The sequence below is a fragment of the Salmo salar genome, chromosome 06 (genome assembly GCF_965601325.2).
Source record: "Salmo salar chromosome 06, fSalSal1, whole genome shotgun sequence".
Classification (NCBI taxonomy): Eukaryota; Metazoa; Chordata; class Actinopteri; order Salmoniformes; family Salmonidae; genus Salmo; species Salmo salar.
Genome location: NC_138296.1, coordinates 12,680,834 through 12,697,500, shown reverse-complemented (window position 1 = coordinate 12,697,500; position 16,667 = coordinate 12,680,834). Strand labels below are relative to the sequence as shown.

The window sequence follows — 16,667 nt, the reverse complement described above, 5'->3', positions numbered from 1 at the left end:
AGAGGTTGATCAGTTGAATCAGGGGGCAGTAGTGGAATAAATCAAAGAGGTTGATCAGTTGAATCAGGGGGGCAGTAGTGGAATAAATCAAAGAGGTTGATCAGTTGAATCAGGGGGGGCAGTAGTGGAATAAATCAAAGAGGTTGATCAGTTGAACTGGGGGGGGGGCAGTAGTGGAATAAATCAAAGAGGTTGATCAGTTGAATCAGGGGGGGGCAGTAGTGGAATAAATCAAAGAGGTTGATCAGTTGAATTGGGGGGGGGCAGTAGTGGAATAAATCAAAGAGGTTGATCAGTTGAATCAGGGGGGGCAGTAGTGGAATAAATCAAAGAGGTTGATCAGTTGAATTGGGGGGGGGCAGTAGTGGAATAAATCAAAGAGATTGATCATTTGAATCAGGGGGGGCAGTAGTGGAATAAATCAAAGAGGTTGATCAGTTGAATCAGGGGGGGGCAGTAGTGGAATAAATCAAAGAGGTTGATCAGTTGAAGTTAATGGAGGAAATGAGAAGTTTGGTGTGAGCAGACAGTGACACACACACACACACACACACACAGTCTGAGTATCTGGATCAGTATGAGCAGAGCGTCTGTGTGTTTCAGAGAGAATTCATTAAGCACTTTTTACATCAACAGCCGTTTTTACATCAACAGTCTCAAAGTGCTCTACGGTAACCATGTGTCTGTGTGTGTGTTGGTGTGTGTGTGTGTGTGTGTTGGTGTGTGTGTGTTGGTGTGTGCGTGTGTGTGTGTTGGTATGTGTGTGTGTTGGTGTGTGTGTGGGTTGGTGTGTGTGTGTGTGTTGGTGCGTGTGTGTTGGTGCGTGTGTGTTGGTGTGTGTGTGTGTGTGTTGGTGCGTGTGTGTGTGTTGGTATGTGTGTGTGTGTTGGTGTGTGTGTGTGTGTGTGTGTGTTGGTGCGCGTGTGTGTGTTGGTATGTGTGTGTGTTGGTGTGTGTGTGTGTTGGTGTGTGTGTGTGTTGTCCTCTTCTCCAGGTATGTTTGGGAGAAGAGTGGTTCAGTGGTGGATGTGAGCACCTCTCCCAGGCTCCGTCTGGACCCTGACGGGACCCTGCACCTCTCCCAGACCTGGTCAGGTGACATCGGAACATACACCTGTAGAGTCACCTCTGTAGGGGGCAACGACTCACGCAGCGCTCACCTCAGAGTCAGGTTAACCTCACATTTTGTTAAGATCTCTCTCTTGGTCAGTCACTCTGTCTGACGTTGTGTGTCCATCTCTTTCTCCCATCATGCAGTATTATCCATTCACTCTTCATGTCCCTCTCCCTCTCTTCCCCATCTCTGTGTCTCTCCTGCAACTGAATACTGTTCTACATTCACTCTCTCTCTCTCTCTCTCTCTCTCTCTCTCTCTCTCTCTCTCTCTCTCTCTCTCTCTCTCTCTCTCTCTCTTTCTCTCTCTCTCTCTCTCTCTCTATCTATCTCCTCTCCCTTTGACTCTCTGGCAGTGTGCTGTTGTCTCCTCCACAGCTACTCTACAGCTTTACCATATTCCCCTCACCTCTCATCTCCTCCCTCCATCATCAACTCCTCTCTGCACTCTGCTGTTTTTACTATTAACTACCACGTTCAGTGGATATTTATGATATTAACATTCTGTCTTTGTCTCTCTCATTCTCTCTCATTTTCTCTGGACCGTGCTCTGTCTGTTTCTGTCTCTCCTTCACACACACACACACACACACACACACACACACACACACACACACACACACACACACACACACACACACACACACACACACACACCTCCCCCCTCATCCCCCCACCCTGTACAGGCAGCTTCCCCATGCTCCAGAGATCCCTGGTGCAGCTCTGAGCCAGGTAGAGAAGAGGGCCATCAATCTGACCTGGGCTCAGGCCTTCGATGGGAACAGCCCCCTGATCCGATACATCCTGGAGGTCTCAGAGAACAGTGAGTGGACTTGTAGAGAATACTACAGCTGGAATACTGAATACTAAACATTTTGAACAGAATACTGCAGCTGGAATACTGACTACTAAACCCTATGAACAGAATACTACAGCTGGAATACTGAATACTAAACTCTATGAACAGAATACTGCAGCTGGAATACTGAATACTAAACACTATGAACAGAATACTACAGCTGGAATACTGAATACTAAACACTGTGAACAGAATACTACATCTGGAATACTGAATACTAAACACTATGAACAGAATACTACAGCTGGAATACTGAATACTAAACACTGTGAACAGAATACTACATCTGGAATACTGAATACTAAACACTATGAACAGAATACTACAGCAGGAAAACGGAATACTAAACACTATGAACAGAATACTACAGCAGAAATACTACACTATGAACAGAATACTACAGCAGGAATACTGAATACTAAAAACTGTGAACAGAATACTACAGCAGGAATACTAAACACTATGAACAGAATACTACAGCAGAACTACTGAATACTAAACACTATGAACAGAATACTACAGCTGGAATACTAAACACTAAACACTATGAACAGAATACTACAGCAGGAAAACTGAATACTAAACACTATGAACAGAATACTACAGCTGGAATACTAAACACTATGAACATAATACTACAGCAGGAATACTGAATACTAAAAACTGTGAACAGAATACTACAGCAGGAATACTAAACACTATGAACAGAATACTACAGCAGGAATACTGAATACTAAACACTATGAACAGAATAATACAGCAGGAATACTAAACACTATGAACAGAATTCTACAGCTGGAATACGGAACACTAAACACTATGAACAGAATACTACAGCTGGAATACTGAACACTAAACACTATGAACAGAATACTACAGCAGGAATTTTTCTCACATTTTCCAATCCATGAGGGTTTCCCAGACGTTGCAAGTCCTCCCATTCAGCTTTCCAGCGGTAGTAATCCCTCATATTACCAGCAAACATGGGCAAGTGTGCACGTTCTAGGCTGATCTGGGGCCTGTAGTTGTAAGTCCCAACTGGCTCCTCCTGCTCCACAAATTTCACTTTTCCCAGTTTCTCTTCGTCGTCGGATTGAGAACCGCCTTTCCATGCCCACTCATCCCACAGTTTTTCACGCCTTTTCTTCAACTTCCGGATCTGGTCCTTTGTTGCCTTGGACCGAGGGATCAAATCTTTCCACTCATCCAATCCTCGTTCGAAGTTGTAGACCTCCCATTCCAGGTTCCTATGAATCAATTCACATTCCCTCCTGGTCATATGGTGGTGATCGGTGTCCTCGGCCTGGTCCATGGCTGATCCAGCCTCTTCAGTGAGGGTGGTAATTTCCGCCTCAGCGAACCTTGTCCAGAAGCTGATCAGGATGATTTGTTCAGTTTCATCAAACTTACAGTCACATTCTGCTGTTTTTCCGTCAATGTTTTCCGCCTTCTTTTTGGCTTCATCATCGTCCACTTCTCTCAGGGCCGTGGCATACTCAAACCCTGCATCTCTGACTCTGGAGTGATCCACTTTAAAGTTCCTCCACTCACTTCTCATTTCACTTTCCCCCAGTGCACTAGCTCTGGAGGTGAGGTAATTGGCTCTTCTAGTGAACGCAGTCTGGGCTGCTGACCGCAACTGTTTTAGCCTCTCCAGCTCCTCCTCTGATGCTGCCATCTTGCCAACTTTTCTAGCGTTTAACCTCTTGGGGCTAGGTGGGACGCTAGCGTGCCACCCGTGGTGCACTCCATCAACAGCAGGTGCATTTCAAGAGCGGCAAATTTGAATCCAAATAAATGTCAAAATTCAAATTTTTCAAAAATACAACTATGTTACACCATTTGAAAGATAAACATCTCCTTAATCTAACCACGTTTTACGATTTCAAAAAGGTTTTACGGCGAAAGCATAAATTTAGAGTATGTTAGGACAGTACATTTACAAGAGTTGTGTGTAATGTTTTGTCAAGTCAAAGACAGGGTCACCAAAACCATAAAACCAGCTAAAATGATGCACTAACCTTTTACAATCTCCATCAGATGACACTCCTAGGACATTATGTTAGACAATGCATGCATTTTTAGTTCTATCAAGTTGATATTTATATACAAAAACAGCGTTTTACTATGGCATTGATGTTGAGGAAATCGTTTCCCTCCAATAACCGGCAGTCAAGTCAGCGTCACAAATTAAATAATTAAAATTAGAAAACATTGGTAAAATATTATATTGTCATTTAAAGAATTATAGATTTACATCTTTTGAACGCAATCAACTTGCCAGATTTAAAAATAACCTTACTGGGAAATCACACTTTGCAATAATCTGAGCACTGTGCCCAGAAAAATACGCGTTGCGATACAGACTAGACGTCATGTTGGGGAGATCTAAAATCGAAAATACTATGTAAATAATCCATTACCTTTGATTCTCTTCATCAGATGTCACTTCCAGGTATCACAGGTCCATAACGAATGTAGTTTTGTTCAAAAAAGCTCATCATTTATGTCCAAAAATCTCCGTCTCGTTAGCACATGATGTAAGCCAGCCGGACTTCTCGTCATGAACGAGGGGAAAAAATATATTTCCGTTCGTTCAAACATGTCAAACGTTGTATAGCATAAATCATTAGGGCCTTTTTTAACCAGAACATGAATAATATTCAAGGTGGACGAATGCATAGTCTTTTATAACGTATTGGAACGAGGGTACCCAACATGAAGTAGCGCGCCAGGTGTCTAATGGGACATCACCGTTCCATGGCTCTTGTTCGGTCAGATCTCCCTCCAGAAGACTCAAAACACTTTGTAAAGGCTGGTGACATCTAGTGGAAGCAATAGGAAGTGCCAAAATATTCCTAAACCCCTGTGTTTTTCAATGGGATAGGTTTAAAGTCAATACAACACATCAGGTATCCACTTCCTGTCAGAAAATGTCTCAGGGTTTTGCCTGCCAAATGAGTTCTGTTATACTCACAGACACCATTCAAACAGTTTTGGAAACTTTAGAGTGTTTTCTATCCATATATAATAAGTATATGCATATTCTAGTTACTGGGTAGGATTAGTAACCAGATTAAATCGGGTACATTTTTTTTATCCAGACGTGCAAATGCTGCCCCCTAGACCCAACAGGTTAACTCAAGCTCAAGTGTTTTCTGCCAACTGGGTTTAAAGTAGTCCTTTAACTGTAGACTCTATCCTCTTCTTGGCTTTCACTCATTAATGATTTGCCTAGTAAGTCAACAGATGAGCAGACAGCTTTATGGGTGGACTGTTTGCTTATCAGAAGTTAGTCTCGTGACGAATGTTCTAGGCCTTGCATTATCCATGTAAAGGAGAACCGTTGGTTTATGACTACAGGCCCCAGATCAGCCTAGAACGTGCACGCTTGCCCATGTTTGCTGGTAATATGAGGGATTACTACCGCTGGAAAGCTGAATGGGAGGACTTGCAACGTCTGGGAAACTCTCATGGATTGGAAAATGTGAGAAAATTCCATCTCTTGGGAAGCCTAGATGAAAAAGTCAAGAGGGACCTCGTATTGTCCAGCTGTGGATCCGCCAACGACGTGTTCAGGCTCCTGGACAACAAGTACAGAAATAAGCCAAAAATAGTGCTGCTGATTGCACAAGAAGTGCAAGGACTTTGCCCCATCAAAGGAAACCATCCGAGGAAGACAATCGAACTGATTCAAGCCATGGAGAGAGCTCTTCGTGACCTACAAGTCTTAGGGGAGGAAGATGCTGTGAAGAACCGAGTGGTTGTGCAGTCGATTGAAAGTAAGCTTCCTGACTCCCTGAAAGAAAAGTGGTTAACACACAAAAATGACCCTGGAAGCGGGTTTTCACCACGCAACCACTATGACTGTCTACTGCAATACTTGAAGAAGCAGGAGGACATTCTCGAGGAGCTAGACCAGCTACAGCCTAGCCCGGCGGACAATACTGAGAGGTCGAGCGAAAAGAAAAAAGAAAGGAGGGCATTCACCAGAGCCACATCAGGAAACACCCTAAAGGGCGCTCAACCAAGCTCATGCATCACATGTGGAGACAACGAGCACAGAGGTAGGCTATTTGCCTGCAAGGTCTTCAAGAAGCTTAATCTGACAGGCAAGAAGGCTCAGCTTAGGAGAGCAGGAGCATGCTTTAAGTGCTTGCGCCTTCATGGTGACGATGGCGGCTGCACACAAAAGTATCTATGCTCAAAGGATGACTGTCAGAAAGAGGGCTCTTCAGACCACAATTACTTGCTCTGTCCAAAGTCACAGATCAAGAAGAAAGAGGAAAAGAGCGGAGAGCAGAGCGACGCAAAATTGGGGAAAAGGGGGCTTGGACTAACCAACAAACAGGAGGAGCTCCTTGCCAAACTTTCTCCAGAGCTGCGAGCAGAGTTCAAAGAAGCCTTTTCAAATAAGATCACGACAAAAGTGTGTGCTAGCATTGGTTGTGAGCCAAAAGAGTGCCCTGTCATAATGATGCTGTTGGATGTGACGACAAACTCTGGCCAGCTAGTCGGTACGTTGATTGATCTCGCTTCAGATACTAATTATATCTCTAATAAAGCAGCAGAGCGTCTCAACATTAACAGAACATTAAGTTGATTGTCCAAGGTGTTGGAGGGATGGAGAAAACCATTACTACCATGAAGTATACCCTGAGGCTGAGAGTAAAAACTCCCAGAGGTACAATAGCAGAGCACAAACTCCTCTGTTACGGCTTGGAAGATGTTGCGAAAGTGAACCAAGCTGTCACGCCACAGCAACTGCAGAAGTTCTTTCCAAATGTTCAACTCAAGGACTTGGTCCGGCCCGAAAAGATCAACCTGTTGATTAGCCACAGGGAGGGTCGCCTGGTCCCACAGCCAGTCAGAGTAGTTGGAGACCTCGTCCTCTGGGATGGTCCCCTTGGGAAGACTGTTGGTGGAACGCATCCTGACCTCTTTGAAGTGATAGACCTAGCAGTGCACAGGTCTGAAACACATTTCGCTAGGTCAATGAGAACAGCTTCAAGGGCGTACAAAGAGATTCTCGTGAAGACGGGAGGACCCAGTGAAGTTTCGGTGGAAGAAGACGACGCAATCCTCCGAAACACTGCAACTACCAACAAATAAGTTTTTGAATGGTTCAAGTGGGTCAGTATTGGCGCCGCCTGTGATCCTCAGTGTGGTGGCTGCAGATGCGATAGGTGCCTCCCTGGAGGCAAGGAAATGACCCTAGGAGAGGAAAGAGACTTGGAGAAAATAAAGGAATGTCTGACCTACGTGCAAGCTGACAAGCACAGCGAATCCCCTCACTGGGACACAGCCTACCCGTGGAAAGGAGACCCCACAACGCTGCCTGACAATCGATGTGCAGTGGAAGCGACCTTTTTAATCACTGAGAAACGACTGGAGAGGGAGCCAGAATGGAAGGCTGCGTACAGAGAGCAAATCCACGATATGGTCTCAAGAGGGGCTGCCGTTAAAGTCACCCAGGAGGAAATCGATAGCTGGAAGGGACCTAAGTGGTATATCAGTCATTTAGTTGCTCCTAATCCTCACTCAACCACTACCCCTGTAAGAATTGTCTGGAACAGTAGCCAAGAATTCATGGGAATAAGTTTAAATTATCTACTGTACAAGGGTCCTCATGTCCTAAATCAGATAAGGGGCATGCTTCTGAGATTCAGGACTGGGTTGTACGCCGCCCTGGGCGATGTGAAAAAAATGTACAACTCTGTCTGGCTAGAAGACAAAGAAGTACACCTCCATCGATTCCTCTGGAGAGACAATCCTGAGGAGGTGATCGAAGTCTTTGCTGTCGTCAGGGTCAACATTGGCGATAAACCTGCTGGTTGTATCGCCCAGGTGGCAATGAGAGAAACAGCCAACCTGCCCCAGTTTGCAGCCATGGTTGAGGAGCGCAGAGTTGTGGTAGAAGATAGTTATGTGGATGACATCTTGACGTCCCACAATGACTTGCAGATACTGGAGAAAATCACCAAAGGAGTGGAAAAGATCTTAAAGGCTGGAGGCTTCTCCCTTAAGCCATGGGTCTTATCAGGCCAAAGTGGGAGGTCCGCAACCACAACTGATGCCAGTATCAGTAAGACAACTGTGAGTGTGCCCAAAACGCTGGTGTTACCCAACCAGATGCGGAACGAAGAGAGCAAAGCACTTGGAGTCGGCTATGAACCAGAGACCGACAAACTTCGTGTGATGACCTCTGTAAATTTCTCAAAGAAGAGAGGAAAGATGAGAACAGGAGTCGATTTGCGCGAAGAGGAAGTCAGAGGTAAAACTCCAAACCCATTGACCCGTCGGATGCTGCTAAGCCAGATCGCTGGATTCTACGACCCCATTGGTCTTGCCACACCCGCAAAGCAGAAAGGGGTTATGCTTGTGAGAGAAGCTTACCAAGAAGCGAGTATAAGCAGTCCAGTTAAGGACGCTTGGGATGACCTACTCTCACCAAAACTACGAGAGGCTTCCATAAGACTCCTCGAAGAATATGTGAGACTTGCCCAGATCAGGTTCGAAAGAAGCCTCACACCAACTGGAGCCATAGGCCATCCAATGGGAGTCACGTTTTCAGATGGGAGTGAGGCTTCCTGCGGCGTGGTGCTCTATCTCCGTTGGGAGTCGCAGAATGGGGTCGTAGTGAGGCTGGTTGAGTCAAAAGCAAAGCTTACCCCTCTCAACCAGAAAGGAGACGTGATTAAGGCAGAGGTATGTGGTGCTGTCTTTTCGATCCGCCTGAGAAAATACCTTGTAAAGCACTGCCGCATCAAGGTCGCACGCTGGATCCACTTCGTGGATAGCCAAACAATCCTGGGAGCAATTCACAAGGATAGCTATGGCTACCAAACTTTCTTCGCTAACCGCATCGGAGAGATCCAGAAGGCTGGACCAGTGGAAGACTGGAGGTGGATTGAGGGCAACCTGAACATAGCAGACATTGTCACAAGGGGAGCAACTCCTGAGGAACTCGATGAAGGGTCAGAGTGGCAACAAGGCCCTGAGTTCCTGAGTTGGCCTGAGGCTGAGTGGCCTGTGAAGACGGCCAGTGAGATAGTGACCAGCGTGGCTGATGATGTTAAAAGGTTGCAGAGAAGAGCGTTCTCAGCTGTAGTCACCAGATCTCAGGCAGAAAAGTTCTCAGGCCCCAGCAATACTGATGTTGGGGCAGACTTGAAAGACTCCGCACCGCGACCGCAGATGAAATACCAAGGTCCAACTCCAGCAGTAGAGAGGCCAAAGAGGAAGCCCTGGGGTGTAACTCTAGTGCGCCTTGTCGGGCCCGAACGATTCAGTAGCTTGTCTAAATTGTGTGGAACAATCGCCTGGGTTCGAAGAGCGGCAGAATCCTGGCTGAGGACAAGCTAGCAAGCCTCAAGCTCAGCAAACTGGGAGGTGAGGGGGCCGAGGCTGTCTGTGGGAGAGAGAACAGCGGCTTTCCAAGACCTAGCCCTTGCAGCCCAAGACGGCGTGAACTTTCAGGATACGACCTTAAACCAACCGCCTTGTTGTGATGAAAGATGACAACAATGGACTCTTACTTTGTGGTGGTAGAGTCCTGTCTTGGAATGAAGACGGAACCGCTTTACCTTTAATCCCCTTCCGGTCGTGGCTGGGGGCCTTGCTTGCGAGGGAAGCTCACGAAGCGAATCATGAAGGGGTGGCTGCCACACTGCTGCACACTAAAAGAAAGGCCTGGCTTGTGCAAGGTCGGAGGACAGTGAAGAAGGTGGTCAACAGGTGCATCACTTGCAAGAAGCAAAGAGCCCGGCTGTGCCAGCAAGTGATGAGCTCTCTTCCTCAGGAACATACCAGTAGAGCGAACCCATTCGAGTATACTACACTAGACCTCTTTGGACCCTTTGAAGTGAGGGAAGCTGTTAACTTCTTGGGGCTATGTGGGACGCTAGCGTGCCACCCGTGGTGCACCCTATCAACAGCAGGTGCATTTCAAGAGCGGCAAATTTGAAACCAAATAAATGTCAAAATTCAAATTTTTCAAACATACAACTATCTTACACCCTTTGAAAGATAAACATCTCCTTAATCTAACCACGTTGTCCGATTTCAAAAAGGTTTTACGGCGAAAGCATAAAGTTAGATTATGTTAGGAGAGTACATTGACAATAGCTGTGTGTAATGTTTTGTCAATTCAAAGCCAGGCGTCACCAAAACCATAAAACCAGCTAAAATGCGCACTAACCTTTTACAATCTCCATCAGATGACACTCCTAGGACATTATGTTAGACAATGCATGCATTTTTAGTTCTATCAAGTTCATATTTATATCCAAAAACAGCGTTTTACTATGGCATTGATGTTGAGGAAATCGTTTCCCTCCAATAACCGGCAGTCAAGTCAGCACCACAAATTAAATAATTAAAATTAGAAAACATTGGTAAAATATTATATTGTCATTTAAAGAATTATAGATTTACATCTCTTGAACGCAATCAATTTGCCAGATTTAAAAATAACCTTACTGGGAAATCACACTTTGCAATAATCTGAGCACTGCGCCCAGAAAAATATGCTTTGCTATACAGACAAACGGCCATGTTGGAGAGATCTAAAATCGAAAATACTATGTAAATAATCCATTACCTTTGATTCTCTTCATCAGATGTCACTTCCAGGTATCACAGGTCCATAACGAATGTAGTTTTGTTCAAAAAAGCTCATCATTTATATCCAAAAAGCTCCGTGTTGTTAGCACATGATCTAAGCCAGCCGGACTTCTCGTCATGAACGAGGGGAAAAAATATATTTACGTTCGTTCAAACATGTCAAACGTTGTATAGCATAAATCATTAGTGCCTTTTTTAACCAGAACATGAATAATATTCAAGGTGGACGAATGCATTCTCTTTTATAACGTATTGGAACGAGGGTACCCAACATGAACTCGCGCGCCAGAGTCTAATCGGCCATCACCGTTCCATGGCTCTTGTTCGGTCAGATCTCACAGTAAAAGACTCAAAACACTTTGTAAAGGCTGGTGACATCTAGTGGAAGCAATAGGAAGTGCCAAAACATTAATCAACCCCTGTGTGTTTCAATGGCATAGACTTAAAAGTAATTCTAATTTTATCCAGCCGTGAAAATACTGCCCCCTAGCCCCAACAGGTTAAGAAAAGAACCAAGAAAAAGGTCTGGGGAGTCTTGTATTGCTGCATGACTTCCAGAGCCGTCCATGCTGATCTCATCGACGACCAGTCTTCTGAGAGCTTTCTTCAGGCCTACTCCCGGTTCACTGCTCTGAGGGGGCATCCCAAAAAGCTATGGTCAGACAGAGGCACAAACTTCTTGGGAGCCAGGCCTGCTCTGAGAGAGCTACACAAGCACCTGGCCTGTTTGCAGAAGGCATCCGTTGAAGACAAGGCAGCCAGAAATAGCACAGAGTGGCAATGGGACTTTCATCCTGCAGACTCGCCACACAGGAATGGAGCAACAGAGGCAGCTGTCAAGCTCCTTAAAAGAGCTCTTAACAGTCTTGGCGGAACAACTGGCTGCTACACCTGGGGGGAGTTCCAGACCCTTCTCTACTCTGCAGCCAACTTGACTAATGAGCGACCTATCGACGCCAGGGCACAGGAACAAGAGGACTCAGTGGAGTACTTGACCCCCAACTCCCTTATCCTGGGACGCACCGGACAGGGAGGGGACATACACGGAATTGACATGGAAACCCGCTCTTGGCGCAGGCTGAGGGCTGTCCAGGCTGGAGTCGACAGGTTCTGGAAGAAATGGAGCAAACTGACAGGACCAAACTTGTTCATAAGACACAAGTGGCACCGAGCAGAGAGAAGTATCAAGGTTGGAGACGTAGTCTGGATTGCGGACCAGCACGCTCTGAGGGGGCAGTTCCGGCTCGGCAGGGTTGCTTCAACATATCCAGACGAGAAGGGGGTTGTCCGGGATGCGGACATAACAACCTGCATGGGTCTTCCTGCTCCCATGGTTCCCAGGGCCCTGAGAAAGGACTCTACCATGCACACGAAAATAATTCGCAGGGATGTGCGGAGGTTGGTGATCTTGATTCCTGCTGAAGACCAAGAGGAGGTAAGATAAGTCCTCGCCATGGGTACCCAAAGACTGTGACTCTGTGTTCTTTGCTTAGCTAGCGGGTAACCCTGGGAGGCAACTGAGTGCTTCGAGGGCAAACCTACACTCAGTAGGAGGAAAGGTGGTGGAGCCTACCTCCTTAGTTAATACATGTTTGTTTGTAAATGCCTACAAAGACTGGACTTTAGTTTGAAATTCTCACTGAGAGACTCGAGACTGTGCCCTCCTTGGATCTTCGATCAGTCGGCCAAGTGGGAGGTGTTGAGACTTCTAGCTCACTCAGGAAAAAAAAAAAAAAATATATATATATATATATATATAAATAGATAAAAGAGAAGCAAATGGGTCTGATGTGTTCAATTAAATGGGGAACGAGTGATTTCCTTAAGTTTCTTAGATGCTCAGATATGTTATGTTATGTGCGCATGCGCAGCTTCACTAGAGACTTAAATTACAGAACCTGGTAAACACTTCACCGTAGACAATCATCAGGAGCACACAGCCCGTTGGTTTATGACTGTTCGGATTTTTCGTTATTTAGCCCTCTGAAAAGGCTCACCAGGAAGCACACAATGTCATGACTCGTGTTTGTCCTTAATTTTATTTTAAATCAAATGACCTGTGGTCATTTGATTTAATTAAGGACAAACACGAGTCATGACATTGTGTGCTTCCTGGTGAGCCTTTTCGGAGGGCTAAATAACGAAAATTCCGAACAAACACTATGAACAGAATACTACAGCAGAACTACTGAATACTAAACACTATGAACAGAATTCTACAGCTGGAATACGGAACACTAAACACTATGAACAGAATACTACAGCTGGAATACTGAACACTGAACACTATGAACAGAATCCTACAGCAGGAATAATGAATACTAAACATTATGAACAGAATACTACAGCAGGAATACTAAACACTATGAACAGAATACTACAGCTGGAATACTGAACACTAAACACTATGAACAGAATACTTCAGCAGGAATACTAAACACTATGAACAGAATACTTCAGCTGGAATACTAAACACTATGAACAGAATACTACAGCAGGAATACTGAATACTAAACACTATGAACAGAATACTACAGCAGGAATACTAAACACTATGAACAGAATACTACAGCAGGAATACTGAATACTAAACCCTATGAACAGAATACTACAGCTGGAATACTGAACACTAAACACTATGAACAGAATACTACAGCTGGAATACTGAACACTGAACACTATGAACAGAATACTACAGCTGGAATACTGAATACTAAACACTATGAACAGAATACTACAGCAGGCATACTAAACACTATGAACAGAATTCTACAGCTGGAATACGGAACACTAAACACTATGAACAGAATACTACAGCAGGAATTCTGAACACTAAACACTATGAACAGAATACTACAGCGGGAATAATGAATACTGCACACTATGAACAGAATCCTACAGCTGGAATACTGAATACCGAACACTATGAACAGAATACTACAGCTGGAATACTGAACACTGAACACTGTGAACAGAATGCTACAGCTGGAATACTGAAAACTGAAAACTGAACACTATGAACAGAAAAATACAGCTGGAATACTGAATACTAAACACTATGAACAGAATACTACAGCTGGAATACTGAACACTGAACACTATGAACAGAATACTACAGCTGGAATACTGAACACTGAACACTATGAACAGAATACTACAGCTGGAATACTGAATACTAAACACTATGAACAGAATACTACAGCAGGAATACTAAACACTATGAACAGAATTCTAGAGCTGGAATACGGAACACTAAACACTATGAACAGAATACTACAGCAGGAATTCAGAACACTAAACACTATGAACAGAATACTACAGCAGGAATACTACACACTATGAACAGAATACTACAGCTGGAATACTAAACACTAAACACTATGAACAGAATACTACAGCTGGAATAAGGAATACTAAACACTATGAACAGAATACTACAGCTGGAATACTGAACACTGAACACTATGAACAGAATCCTACAGCAGGAATAATGAATACTAAACACTATGAACAGAATACTAGGGCAGGAATACTAAACACCATGAACAGAATACTGCAGCAGGAATAATGAATACTAAACACGATGAACAGAATACTACAGCAGGAATACTAAACCCTATGAACAGAATACTTCAGCTGGAATACTGAACACTAAACACTATGAACAGAATACTTCAGCTGGAATACTGAACACTAAACACTGAACAGAATTCTACAGCTGGAATACTGAACACTAAACACTATGAACAGAATTCTACAGCGGGAATACTGGTCTCAGTTTACAGAAGTGATACTGTAGTCTTGAGATGCTCAGACGTTGTCCTTTCAGCAAACATTGACTCAAGCTCTCTCTCTCTCCTCTGTCTCTCTCTCTCTCTCTCTCTCTCTCTCTCTCTCCCTCTCTTTCTCTCTCTCTCTCTCTCTCTGTGTGTGTCTCTCGCTCGCTCTCTCTTTCACTCTCTCCCTCTCTCTCTCTCTCTCTTTCTCTCTCTTTCTTTATTTCTCTCTCTCTCTCTGTCTGTCTGTCGTAGATGCCCCATGGACAGTGCTCCTGGCCAATATCGAACCAGAGTCGACCGGGGTGACCGTGGGTGGTTTGATCCCAGCACGGTCCTACCAGTTCAGGCTGTGTGCGGTCAACGACGTGGGCAGGGGACAGTTCAGTAAGGAGACTGACCGGTGGGTTTTAATTTTCATGTGTCCTTTATTTAACCTGGAGAATCCCAGAGATATATATGAATGTTGTCTGCCTGTCTTTCATAGTTCAATCAATCACATTCATTTGTAAATCCCATTGGCATCAGCAGTTGTTACAGCGGGAGAGAGATATCCAATGTGTTATAGCAAGAACAACCTCAAGAAAACATCAGTAAACTGTTCACTGTTTTTGTACAAACTGGGTTGTGGTCAGTTCGACACACCGTAGAAAAACCTTTTGCAACGGAAAAAAAATAATATTTGTCCTCATTGGACAAGTTCAGGTAGTACCTCCCTGATTCAAAAATGTTTTCTCTCTACTGAATATGACCCAACCTGTTCCTTCCCTTCTCTGTGGTTCAGTGTTGACTCTCTGACTAGTCTCTCAGAAGTCCACAGGGTTTTTTTTCAAACATGGGAATGACTGTGTGAGTGTGCGTGTGTTTGATAACTAGGAGTGAGCTGACCCTGCAAAATACTGCTGTGTGAAAAACCATGGATGTGATGACCCAGCTACTGCTCTCTCTCTCTCTCTCTCTCTCTCTCTCTCTCTCTCTCTCTCTCTCTCTCTCTCTCTCTCTCTCTCTCTCTCCTCTCTCTCTCTCTCTCTCTCTCTCTCTCTCTCTCTCTCTCCCCCCGTCTCTCTGTGTCTTTAGAGTAATACAGAGGGCTGAATGACTCAGAGCTTCAAACAGAAAGTCAAATCCCCAGAGTACTGTTGACGCCTTAGATATAGCTCAACACACACACACCCTGAGAGACATACTAACTACTACACACACTCAGAGACATACTAACTACTACTACACACCCTCAGAGACATACTAACTACTACACACCGTCAGAGACATATTAACTACTACACATCTTCAGAGACATACTAACTACTACACACCCTCAGAGACATACTAACTACTACACACATCCTCAGAGACATACTAACTACTACACATCCTCAGATACATACTAACTACTACACATCCTCAGAGACATACTAACTACTACACACCCTCAGAGACACACTAACTACTACACACCCTCAGAGACATACTATCTACTACACACCCTCAGAGACATACTAACTACTACACACACCCTCAGAGACATACTAACTACTACACACCCTCAGAGACATACTAACTACTACAAACACCCTCAGAGAAATATTAACTACTACACATCCTCAGAGACATACTAATTACTACACATCCTCAGAGACATACTAACTACTACACATCCTCAGAGACATACTAACTACTACACACCCTCAGTGACATACTAACTACTACACACACCCTCAGAGACATACTAACTACTACACACCCTCAGAGACATACTAACTACTACACACCCTCAGAGACATATTAACTACTACACACCCTCAGAGACATACTAACTACTACACACCCTCAGAGACATATTAACTACTACATACCCTCAGAGACATACTAACTACTACACACCCTCAGAGACATACTAACTACTACACACCCTCAGAGACATACTAACTACTACACACCCTCAGATACATACTAACTACTACACACCCTCAGAGACATACTAACTACTACACATCCTCAGAGACATACTAACTACTACACATCCTCAGAGACATACTAACTACTACACACCCTCAGAGACACACTAACTACTACACACCCTCAGAGACATACTAACTACTACACACCCTCAGAGACACACTAACTACTACACACCCTCAGAGACATACTAACTACTACACATCCTCAGAGACATACTAACTACTACACACTCCTCAGAGACATACTAACTACTACACATCCTCAGAGACATATAACTACTACAACCTCAGAGACATACTAACTACTACACATCCTCAGAGACATACTAACTA

General features: G+C 44.4%; 1 protein-coding gene across 1 annotated transcript in view; it reads left to right on the top strand.

Annotated features, from left to right (window-relative positions):
* LOC106594110 (protein sidekick-2) overlaps window positions 1–16,667 on the top strand; it is a 150,533-nt gene that overhangs the window by 51,440 nt on the left and 82,426 nt on the right. Inside the window, exons 12-14 of the mRNA XM_082976327.1 lie at window positions 995–1,171; window positions 1,800–1,936; window positions 14,629–14,776. Of these exons, the coding sequence (XP_082832453.1) occupies window positions 995–1,171; window positions 1,800–1,936; window positions 14,629–14,776 (462 nt within the window). The remainder of the gene's footprint in view (window positions 1–994; window positions 1,172–1,799; window positions 1,937–14,628; window positions 14,777–16,667) is intronic.